The sequence below is a fragment of the Suillus clintonianus genome (assembly GCF_016758775.1).
Source record: "Suillus clintonianus strain FC179 chromosome Unknown DEU56scaffold_257, whole genome shotgun sequence".
Lineage (NCBI taxonomy): Eukaryota > Fungi > Basidiomycota > Agaricomycetes > Boletales > Suillaceae > Suillus > Suillus clintonianus.
Genome location: NW_024539481.1, coordinates 1 through 11,383, shown reverse-complemented (window position 1 = coordinate 11,383; position 11,383 = coordinate 1). Strand labels below are relative to the sequence as shown.

At 49.3% G+C, this 11,383-nt stretch overlaps 4 protein-coding genes across 4 annotated transcripts; 3 read left to right on the top strand and 1 right to left on the bottom strand.

The window, feature by feature from the left end:
• Positions 1 to 126: 126 nt before the first annotated feature.
• DEU56DRAFT_920508 (uncharacterized protein) lies at positions 127 to 1,076 on the top strand (the record flags this gene model as incomplete). The annotated part of the gene is made up of 5 exons (XM_041358471.1): positions 127 to 223; positions 278 to 400; positions 450 to 557; positions 626 to 819; positions 885 to 1,076. The coding sequence occupies 5 exons, from the start codon at positions 127 to 129 to the stop codon at positions 1,074 to 1,076; spliced, it is 714 nt and encodes a 237-aa protein (XP_041200562.1).
• A 354-nt stretch (positions 1,077 to 1,430) lies between these two features.
• On the top strand, positions 1,431 to 3,378 carry DEU56DRAFT_762560 (uncharacterized protein; the record flags this gene model as incomplete). Its single annotated transcript, XM_041350724.1, has 3 exons — positions 1,431 to 2,162; positions 2,224 to 2,657; positions 2,706 to 3,378. 3 exons carry the CDS (start codon positions 1,431 to 1,433, stop codon positions 3,376 to 3,378), a joined length of 1,839 nt encoding a protein of 612 aa, XP_041200561.1.
• Positions 3,379 to 4,035: 657 nt separating this feature from the next.
• Positions 4,036 to 6,517, bottom strand: DEU56DRAFT_762559 (uncharacterized protein; the record flags this gene model as incomplete). Its single annotated transcript, XM_041350723.1, has 8 exons — positions 4,036 to 4,472; positions 4,526 to 4,606; positions 4,655 to 4,774; positions 4,830 to 5,081; positions 5,145 to 5,408; positions 5,470 to 5,736; positions 5,793 to 6,407; positions 6,496 to 6,517. The coding sequence occupies 8 exons, from the start codon at positions 6,515 to 6,517 to the stop codon at positions 4,036 to 4,038; spliced, it is 2,058 nt and encodes a 685-aa protein (XP_041200560.1).
• Positions 6,518 to 9,477: 2,960 nt separating this feature from the next.
• On the top strand, positions 9,478 to 11,026 carry DEU56DRAFT_920505 (uncharacterized protein; the record flags this gene model as incomplete). The annotated part of the gene is made up of 6 exons (XM_041358470.1): positions 9,478 to 9,612; positions 9,674 to 9,868; positions 9,921 to 10,097; positions 10,163 to 10,327; positions 10,386 to 10,519; positions 10,573 to 11,026. 6 exons carry the CDS (start codon positions 9,478 to 9,480, stop codon positions 11,024 to 11,026), a joined length of 1,260 nt encoding a protein of 419 aa, XP_041200559.1.
• Positions 11,027 to 11,383: the final 357 nt, after the last annotated feature.

The following is an 11,383-nucleotide window of genomic DNA, read 5'->3' as shown; positions in this document are numbered from 1 at the left end:
GTTAACACGCTAGAGGCTCGTCTGGTCCTAGAAGGTTACGTTCGCCGTCAGAACTTAAAGACGGATTTACCCTGGGATGCTTTAGATGGCGTCCTATGGCGATCCCTGACCAGATTGTCATCAGGGATGAAAAATCAGAAGGTATGGGAAGATGTTGTCATGAAGATTGTGGCAGGCAAGCCTGTTGCAAAAGTCTTGTCAAGAGTCACAAGGCGGATTAGTGGTTAGTGACTGTTTATTTGTCTGATTCTCAATTTCGCCTGATTAACGTCTACAGAAAACGAAAACCTGCAGAATGCAGGGGATGACACGGCAGATGTAGACAATCAGCCCCATGATCATGATTTCGAACGTGACACAGTAGACAAGGGCCCTGGAGGGGAACAACGAGCGAGTTCTGGTGAGCGGTACCTTGCAGCCTGTCTGACAACTAATTAAAACGTACTTAGGGCCATCCGGCGATGACGCTCGCATGGACGTGCATGATGTCCCACATCATTCTATGCCCTCTCCCGACGTAGTACAGCCAGATATCTCCGCTGGGGACCGGTCAAACGGTGAGATGTCCCATGCCAATCAAAAGGTTCCTCTTGTTTAAAAGATGATGTTGCTGACTGTACGATAGCAATGGAAGTTATCACAAATCCTCTTGCAGACAGAGAGCACCAGACAGATGTTGTAGAACCTGCCGCTGGGCCGAACAACGACTCTCCCGACCAAGATATGGATACGTATCAGCCGCCGCCCCCCCGTTGCACCGCCTCCATATTCGGCAAACCCATCCCCCAATTCCTCCCCCAACAACAGAAGTGCCTCAGGGTGATGTCGTGAAGGAGGCTGTAAGGCAGCTTACTGAATACCTGCGAGACCACTCCTTGGAGCAGTATCAAGCCACGCTGAGACGATACTACCCGGCTGATTGTGCAGCAGTCATTAAAGACTATGTGCAAGGCATGGCGGACGATGATCTGACACAGGAAGGATGCTTGCATGGACATTTTATTCGCTTCTGCGACTCATTGGAGGCATCGAAGGCAAGGAAAGAGGCAGGAGAAATGATACAACAGCTCCTGTGATATCGTACTTCTGCGTATCGACATTTTGACCTGTAATGTAACACTACGTCGTATGTATGAATCTTTATCAGCCAACCGTCCCATGTTTTGTGTACAATTGAAATGAATGGCATGGATCGTCCTTTCATTTCATAAAGGTCGTGCGGATTGTAGGAAGGAGGGGCACGTTTCGCATGATTGCATCAAGTAGGTCGATTATATATGCACCCGTCTAAGATGTTAGACAGTGTTGTATTACAACTTCATATTGGTGTTTTTCTTTTCTATTGCCAGGCCCAGGATGTCGTATTATGTCGCTGGGCCCGGACCGGTCTGAACAATGCCGTTTATCGGTTTTGATCGGATCTTCAAACGATGTGTATGGGACTATATATGACGCCAAAGATGAACATCAACAAACTTCTACCGTCTTACTGCCCATCAAATCACTTGCCAATCACAAATATCCACATGGCTCCCAAAAAAAGAACTGCTAAGCCTGCCAATCTACCCAAAAAAAGGGCCAGGGTTGGCGCAATCGCCAGCGGCATTTCAAGAGCTGCCCCAGGCGAACTTGACATAGGCAGTATGACAGGTTTGGCAGGTAGTGCTAGTGCCCCATTGAAGGTCTCCAGTATTTTCTCGGACCAGGAGTCCGCAAATCAGGATTCTGGTGATACGAATGCTGAGCCCCCAGTCAACCTACCCCTCACAGTCGCACCTGTCCCCTCCCCAACACCAGGTTCATACGTCGGCACTTTTTGTCACTTTTGCTGTGACCTTGCGTCCTCCCCTCACAAACATGAATGCGTTCAATGTGGTGCCATCATATGCGAGCAACATGTTGCCCGCGGCAGTGGGTGCATTTATTTGAACACTGTGGAGGTTGCCGCCAAAGATTTCTACTGCCCCATCTGCTCAAGGATAGTGGATGGCAAGGACGCGCCGTTGCGCTACGCATTCATCGGGTTTGGTAGACGAAAGAAGGTGAAGATGGCCTGGCCTATGGCCATCATTAATCTCACCCTGGAGTCGATGAAAGATGATTATTTGGCAAGGACTGTCATTCTTGATGCGGAGAACCATTTCCGTTCGTTTCAAGGCAATGTAAGTGCCATTAGTATTACTACAATTCCCAGTCATAACATCTAAAAAATGTGCTTCGAAGTTGTACACATCCTCTTTGCATATGAGGGGCGGCGCCCATTTGTCCGAGCAGAAGAAGCTTGTACAGGGAGTGGATTTCATTGATCGCAACGTCCTACTTGGATTCCCACCCAACATCTTTCTTGTCGTGGATACACATTCAGATGAATACACTGGAATGCTGCAGCACACCGGAGGTCACAGTGGGGGAACTAGTACCACAATCACGGAAATCCTCACTGCCTATCTTGGGGCGCCATTTTTGAAAGCCATGAACGCATCTTCGACGGCCGCCAGAGACAACAAGGTTGTGATGAAGACTGCCAATGGGAAAGTGCCTTGGTGCGACCTCTCTCCCAGTGCCAGAGGCGGGAGGAGGGGACTATTCATGGTGAGCTGTGGCCCTGCCATCAGGGTAAGCCACCACTTCGAGGCCGTGAAAACATTGGTGCAGAGGTGAGTACCTCATTCTACATTCCTACATCTATACTTACCTTTTTGCAGCAATATGGTAGATTTCGTTCTTGCATTCGGAGGATCGGGCACTTTGCCCTCCATGGTGTCCATCACCGTGCGCTCGTTCATTGCTGAGACTGGCGTCTTCGGACGCACCGACGTTTGGACGGCAGTTTGCGACATGCTGTCCTCCTCAAACGACTTCCTGGACTACACCACAGCTGTGGTGGTGTATGCATCGACAGTGGAGAATAAGCGCGTTGTCGAAAGTCGTCAGATTGGCAAGGATATCCCAGGAGTACGGGCCTTTGGATATGAATTCAAGGCCTGTGCTACTCCTGGATGTCAGCCAGCGCCGGCTGATATGCGTGTCCACAATCATGGTCCCAAGGTCCAACTTCGGTGCCTGAAATGCTCCTGGAAGTCGTCATCAATCAGGACTGATATAGACAACAAGCATTTCACAAAGGTGAACAGGGTCTTAGCGCCTCAGCTGTTCTGGCATCATTTTCCCGCTTCAACCAACTTGCAAGACTTCTTCGTGGAAACCACTAACGCTGCCAACGAACTCGCTGCCAAGGAACGCGCTGCCTCCCAAAATCACAAGGGGAAGAAAGGGAAGAAGAACAAACGTCAGATGAACATCGCCGCTAACATTCAGGAGGATACAGAGATGTTGGAAAGCAAGCCCGATGTCCCGTCCATGGAGATCGACGATTGATGTCTCACTTCCCTGCCGCAGCCGCTAAACCATCATCGTTGTAGTAATAATTTCGCTCATGTTCTTGCGCAAATGGACTGACTGGGCGGCGTTGATATATATGTAGGATCTTATATACATCGCCTTGGCCTCAAATGAATGTATACAACTGACGTCTCTACACCACCCAGTTGGCTCGAAGCTCTTGGCGATCTTGCGCGCTATCGTATGGCCATGGCCGCAATAGTTACCAACAATCAATTGAAAGGCTCGGCACTAACCGCAGATGCTGTTTCGAAGTCGCAGATGAGCGTCAAATCATCTTCTGATCGTCCTGTTACACAGGTTGACAACTCGCCAAGTCCGAGCATTGGCATTGTGGCTGCATGTATGATGGATGTTGAGCCTGAGAAGCAACACTGGCGAAGTATTGCAAAGAAGTGGTACACTATACATAATTGTATCCTACGTGCTACTTTAGAAACAGGCATTTTCTCGTTTCCGCAGTGAACAATTGGCATCACGCAACTCATCTATGTATTTGGCTAGCATATACAAAATTTACATCGCCAGTATTTCTACCCGTCCGAGGGTACCCAATGCAATGGTTTTCAGAGTAACATGCGTAAAATGAGAACGGAGAACGGTTGAATGGCAGCACAGGCATCGCACCATGTATCACAAGAGACTGTCTTGCACACGCTCCGACTCTTGCCTGGCCTCTATTGCTCTCAGGCCCTGTACAAAGGTATGCAGCGCCGGTAATGGAGGGTCAGCAGTGATTAAATTCCACACTCTGAGAGTGTCTATGAATTGCTTGATGATGGCACTGTGATCCGCGGGGAATGCCTCTTGCAGGTTGGATTCCAACTGATCGACGGACTTATGTTTCCGGAATTGTTCATAACAATAAAGAGCGATCCTTTCTGGCACAGTGAGTGGGGGAGTTGGAGGGCCAGGTAGATCCGTAGGGATTGAAGAATGAGGGTGCCGAGGCTGGTCTTGGCCAGCTGTGCCTTCTGTCCTTTCCTCCGCAAGACCCTGCACCATGCCATTCTCCGCAGGACCCTGCGCCACGCCATTCTCCGCAGAACCCTTCACGATGTCTTCCATCACTACAGGCAAATGTTGAACAGTTTCTTCCATAGAATGGATTGAACTTTCTCACCTGTATCCTGGGGTCTCTCGTTTGGACGGCCGTTGTCAGGGTTATCCCCCTCCTGCATCTGTATATCAGGACCTGATGGACCTACGCATGGTCGGATAGCTGGTCCAAGCAGACTTGAATGACACTCACCAACGCTCGCTTGCTGTTGGCTTCCGACGTCAGGGTCTGGGTCGCCAGTTGCGTCTGCATTGTCGTCATGATTGTCTTCCTCAGCCTGTTCAGCAGCGGCATTTTGCAACCGTTGCTTCCCTATGGACCAAAGGTAAAATCAACACTTCGACTCCAGACTTTGACCAACACACACCAGCCAACTGGGACTTCTTCCACCAAGGCCCTGCTGCTTGCAACACCTCAGTTACCTTCTGGTTTGACACAATCTGCAAGATAATCCATTCCCAGCCAGATTTGTACTTCATGGGTGCAACTCTGCCCAGAGCATTCCAAAGAATATCATCTTTAACATCCCATGGTTGATTATTTTTTGCCTCTTTCTGCCGGCGAATGTATCCTTCCAGAACTAAACGAGCCTCCAACGTATTGAATACATTTTCCGGGTCTGGAAATGGCAGAATGATGAATGATACAGAAATGAAGAAAGGTAGCGATAAATAAAAGGTACCTCGTTTTTCTGATGTCTGGGCTATGACTCCATCAACGTTATCGAAATGATCTTGCATAAGGGCGTCCACAAACTCCCTCCATGTCATCTCCCCCGTCCAAAGCTGTGTTAACAGGGATTCGGCTTCCTGCCGCCGTGGTCTTCGGACGATGATGGAGAGGAGGGAATTTAGCTCCCTCATCAGCTGCTGAGAGTGGGTATAGGGCGGGTCCGCTGTGATGCAGTAGTACAGGAGGTCGATAGGCTTTTCCCACAAGTTGTTGCCTGCAACACACGATGATCTTAGGTCCTGCACTGGACAACATCCAACCGCTCATTCTCGCACCTTCTGCCACCCAGGTCCACTGTTTGACTGTCCAGAAATATGGAGTTGGTTGGTGTCCCTCATGCCACCTTGCTGGCAGCCTTGCCTCATCACTGTACTGACGCTGGCTGTAATCGTTGGTCGGTTTCAATGATGCTAGAGCCTGCTTTTTCAACTTTGTCGCGAATAACCTGTCAAGGCCGTTGATTTCGCCGTAAAACCAATGCTTCAGGTTCTCAGGAGCCCTCAACAGCTCGATGCCCTCCTCATGTATGTTCCAGTCCCCCTCTATATGTACATCATCAAATCATGCTAGACATCGCACGACCACAAGATTAACTCACCGAACAGTTCTTGGTTTTCGGGGCTGACAGGATCTGCATTCAAGAACTTGGCCCCTGAGCCAACGATGTCATCATATGTGGAGGTGAACCAGTCCCTTGTCCAACGAATCTTCCACTCATCGAGAATTCGGACGTGCTCTTCCCCGGGCCTTGTGGTATCATGTGATAAGCTAACTAGCTCGTCCACAGCAAGCAATCGAGCGAGCATGTGTTGCGCGACCATGGCACCGGAATTCTGCCGCAAAATCGCAGCCTTCGCCTTCGATGTCTTCCTTGTACTTTCCTCCTCCTCCTCGGACCAAAGTCTCCACATATGTGTGTAAAGAACGATGGTGTATGATAACTGTAACCATACCCCCACATATCGCATGGGCAGCGGTACATATCCTGTTACCCTCTTGCCCTTCACAACGGGCACGCGGCAGGTTTGGAACTTCTCTCCAGAGGCGAAGTCAATGACATCCGTTACTTCCGGTGCTCGGTATGACACCTCAGTTGCACTCTCGTCCAAGATCCATTCTGCGTTGACAAGAGGGATTGCAAAGAAGGTGATGGGTTTTGCCAGCGGCACTGTTGCAGCCGGTCTTTTCCCAATGTTCGTTAACATGGCTTTTCCTGAAAAGCGGGCCGTTATCATATTAATGTATTAGCGTATTAATGCGCGATAGGGAAACGCCATAATAGGGGTCAATGACGACCTTACCTCTACTGTTGACGTTTGACATTTTTAGATGTATATGACAGGGCTGTTGACAAAACGAGGCTTCAAAGATGCAGGGCATCACAAACGTGCCCTGGCTATATATCCAAACAATGCTAATGTGTTTATGTTTGGCACCCTTCCACTTTGGGTGCATATCGCGCTGGCAAATCAGAAATCAGTCCCCTTGCCCAGGTGGGCGTTGCCCTTGACCCTTTTACAAACAGTTTCCGTCAATGCAGGGAATTAAATATGTTTCGTACTTGGTATTCTCATTCGATGTCTACAACAGGTTCAATGATAGTGTAGCAGAGCAGCATCGGTAGATACTGTGACAGTCCGTACTGCTTGTCGGTATGTATAGGGGTTAATTAAAAGCATAATCATAACATATGCAGAAACGTGCCCTTCCTTCTTACAATCCTCGACCTTTATGAAATGTAAGAAAAACCCATGCCATTCATTTCCATTGTATACAAAAATGGGGCATTTGGCTGATAAAGATGTAGTGTTACATCACAGGCGATAACGTCGATCCACAGACGTACGATATCACAAGAGCTGGTGCATAATTTCTGCCACCTCTTTCCTCAGGCGTGGTTCTGCACTCCCATACCCACTAGTAGCCTGGAACAGGGAGTTGGTCTGTGTAATGAAAAAGTCCGCAGTCAGCATTCACATTCACATTTACAACAACGGGACTGTCATTATATGTCGCCTGATTGCAGTTACCTTTGTATTGGCTTATGTGGGTCGGAGAGAGAGTTTACATCAGAGAGAGAGAGTCAATTTTTATATTTCTATATTGCAACAAACAAATAAAACCGTCAAGACACAGTGCCCTACTGTAAGGGCTGTTAGCCTGGCAAAGTAGTATTCCACGATGCAACTGTGTCCTGCGCAACACTGTATAAGGTGGCCGTATACATTTTGAGGGGTATTGGTGAAGTGTTAGCGCGGTTTCAGTGTTGGCAGACGTCGATTTGTGAGGGCGAAGCGTCCAATCTGTGATGCCGCATCTCTGTTCTGGATCTTCGCTGGTTTGTGTGGCCTCTTTTGCGTAAGCGCCTCAAATAGATGAAATATAACTTAGTTATATTGGGCTCAATGCAGGGTAGAGCTAGTATAGCGGCGCCAAACTACAATTCAGCATACAGCAGAATTGCCTCCGCCTACAAGGCGACCCGTGCTAGACTATCGGTGTGGCAAATGTTAGTATATCCCCGGAATCCAAAGCTGGCAGTCCTTGAAACTGGCGTAAATAAAGATATTCCCCAGAAATCGAAGCACCGGCGGCAACCCCGCCTGAGCAGTACTGCCCAAGCATACTCTGCCCGGTACGGGGCAGAGGGGGCGCCGCCCCGAATCTCACAACTCCAACGTACGTTGGAATCGTCCCCTCGTACGAGGAGACAAATGCTAGACGGTTGGCGCTGTAAACAAAACATATTCCCCAAAACCCAAAGCCGGCAGTCCTTGCAGGATCATGGCACAGGCGTATGCAAATATATCCCCCAGAACTCAAAGCCCCAGCAGCAACCCCGCCTGAGCAGTACTGCCCAAGCATACTCTGCCCGGTACGGGGCAGAGGGGGCGCCGCCCCGAATCTCACAACTCCAACGTACATTGGAATCGTCCCCCCCGTACGAGGAGACGAGTGCTAGACGGTTGGCGCTGTAAACAAAATGGATCCCCCAGAACCCAAAGCCGGCAGTCCTTGCAGGATCATGGCACAGGCATATATGTAAATCTATCCCCCAGAACTCTAATCTCCAGCAGCAACCCCGCCTGAGCAGTACTGCCCAAGCATACCCTGCCCTGTACAGGGCAGAGGGGGCGCCGCCCCGAATCTCACAACTCCAACGTACGTTGGAATTGTCCCCTCGTACGAGGAGACAAGTGCTAGACGGTTGGTGCTGTGCACAAAGTAAGCCCCCGGAACTCAAATGCAGCAGTCCCCTGAAAGACATTGCACAGCTAATACAAACGGATGAGCGGCAGTCTCTGCGAGACATCGCACAGCTCGTGGGGGGAGATGCAAGAGGGGGCGACGGTTAGCAGGGCCGCAGGACACAAAGAAACACACCCCATTTCCAAAGGTGGACCCTGGGCGCGCCAATGAGTGGCAGGGAGAGGACAAGGGAGAAGGACCTTGAGTGCGCTAATGAGCGGCAGGGGGTAGACAAGGGAGAAAAAGGACCTTGAGTGCGCCAATGGGTGGCAGGGAGGAGACAAGGGAGAAGGAGGACCTTGGGCGCACCGATGGGTGGGAGAGACAAGGGAGAGAGGGAAGAAAGAGGACTTTGGCTGCGCCAATGAGTGGCAGGGAGGAGACAGGGGAGAAATAGGACCTTGGGCGCACCAATGAGTGGGAGAGAGAAGTGAAATGGCAGGCGCACTGATGAGTGGGAGGTAGGAGACCTTGGAGAAGGACGTTGGGCACGCCGATGAAGTGGGAGGGAGGAAAGACTTGGAGGAAAAAACGACAAAAATCAACCATGCACAAATAAAAGCAAATAAACTCACGCCACGCAATCAACCATGAAAACAATGATCAAATACAAACAAATAGCGCGTGAATCATGTGATCTACAGCAAACGCTTCACGGTTTTCCACATTCACATCACGTCACATTCAGCTAACTCATCCGCCGGCTCACAATATATAGGTGAATCATGTATTTTAAATAATCCTAATACATAGCGACCTACTGTAGATCAACTTAGGTAGAAAATGAATTATATATGTAACGTTTCAAATGAGAACGCGCGAGGGAATTAAGCGCAGCTATGAAATAAAGTAAAACATGGGCCAAGCCTCATGGCAAATCTGCGAACGATGAGCCGGGGTTTGAATATTGTATACCAGTATTTGCGTGACCTCAAGGCAAGTCAATTAAAAAGACCTACAACGTCCACAAACACACACTGCTTCACATCCTACATTGCAAAGTCTACAACGCGCCCCTCCCTCATAGTGTCAAAATGCCCGAGATGAAGACTACAGCAAGGAAGTCCACCGGAGGAACCGCAGAACGAATGTTGCTCTCAAGCACCGTCGACCATACTTCAGTTGCGCAGACTCAAGATGTAGATGAGGATGAATTGGAGCATAACGATGTATGTCAAACATCCCTCCCATTCGAGATCAAATGTCGCTAACCAAACAACACCTACTTAGTTCTGCATCGTTTGCAGAGATGGATCAAGCAACAGAATTTTTTGTTGTAACGAATGTCCGCGGGTCACTTGTATCGAGTGCTTGAACATTCCCAAGAACTGCCAAGCGGCGGTGACGGCTGCCGACGTCTCCTTCATTTGCATCGTCTGTCACGTGAGGGAGCAAAAGGACAATGATATTCCAGCGCCTTATTTTGTAAGTTATTACATCTATATATACCTTGACTGACGATTTATCTATTCAACAGGGATTTTACAAGGACGGAATTCCCTTACTGGCAGAATTCCTGCCCATCCTCGCCGCCGTCGAAGTGTCGCTTAAAGGAGAGATGTCTGCAGTACCCGTTCTGTTTCTCCATCTCAAACTCGTGAATTTCGACGCAAACCAGTGGGCCATTCGAACTGGCCTACCATTTCCTCGAACCGTATTTTCCACGGGGCGGGTTGCAGTACCAGGAGGGTTACTTGTGATATCGCGACGCAATCCAAGCTCGCCACATATGAACAAGACGTCGGCAAGCTTTTGAACGACCTCCTGCCTCAGCCGCGTTGGACTCGCGTTGTGATTGCCATTACGAATCATTCGGACAGCGACAGCGGGGATCTCTTTGCAGGATACCGAGGCAAGAACTACATTTCTGCGACGGTACAAAATGTAAGTACGGTTCCCCTTCCCTTGCAGCAAAACCATTCATCGTTCATATGTTTCCAAGTTCCTTGACGTCCTCTTCAAACCATGGAAGGCTCTCCTCGATCGTGCACAGGAGTCCTATCTCTGGCTCTTTTGCTGCGGCGCCCTTGTCAACAAACCTAAGTCCTCCGCTGCATTACGAACCTGGGTCGACCGGTACGTCTTCTACGTTCATTGTTCATCAAGAATTCAGACTTACCCTAGCCTAGTAACCCAATCACTGCAGCCATTGCCTTTACCGCAGTCCGATTCCAGCCCGGTTTCACATGCCATCTGCTACTTGCATTCGCAGAGCTCGTCCTTATCGAACGATGGGAAATCGGCATCGCATTTCCTCACATGCTTGGCCAATCCAACCGACTTGGACGGCACACCGATATCGTTTTAATGCTGAAGAAGAACAGGGAGTTGGGATCGCTTACGGTGGTAAAATTTAGCTGGGCGAATGTCGACAACCGTCCTTGGGGGCAGTATTTGCCCTTCCAATGTCCAGGATGCGGATGGGCACAGGCTTGGCGATCTGCGAGCAAGGCAAGGGTTTATACTTATGAGTGCAAGAACGATCATTGCGGACAGACGTTCACATTTCATCAACCTCGTGGATCAAAGATGTTGCCACAGGGGAAGACGGGCAGCAGTTGCTGGCTATCTATTCCCCTGTAAGGACGTCGGTAGTCAGCAGGACTTATGATCAGAGGTTGCCATTCATTGCACTACAATCGGTCTTTCTGCGTACATATATAGCTTGGGCCGCCCTTGTTAGTATACAATATTCGTCAATCTATGAACTGTTTTACAACGCGCTGTGAATTATGATAGTTGAACAAGCGTGCATGTGTCATTGTGAAATACCAGGAAAGGTTCATTACTCAAAGACCATAATGCCCATGCTATCGCCCATTCCTCGATAGCCAACATAGCGCGAGGATAATAAGTAATGCGTCCTGATAACCATAGCCAACAATGACTCTGAAATAGAGACTGAATGATTCAGGGTTCAAAAGCATTGCATGTGTGCCA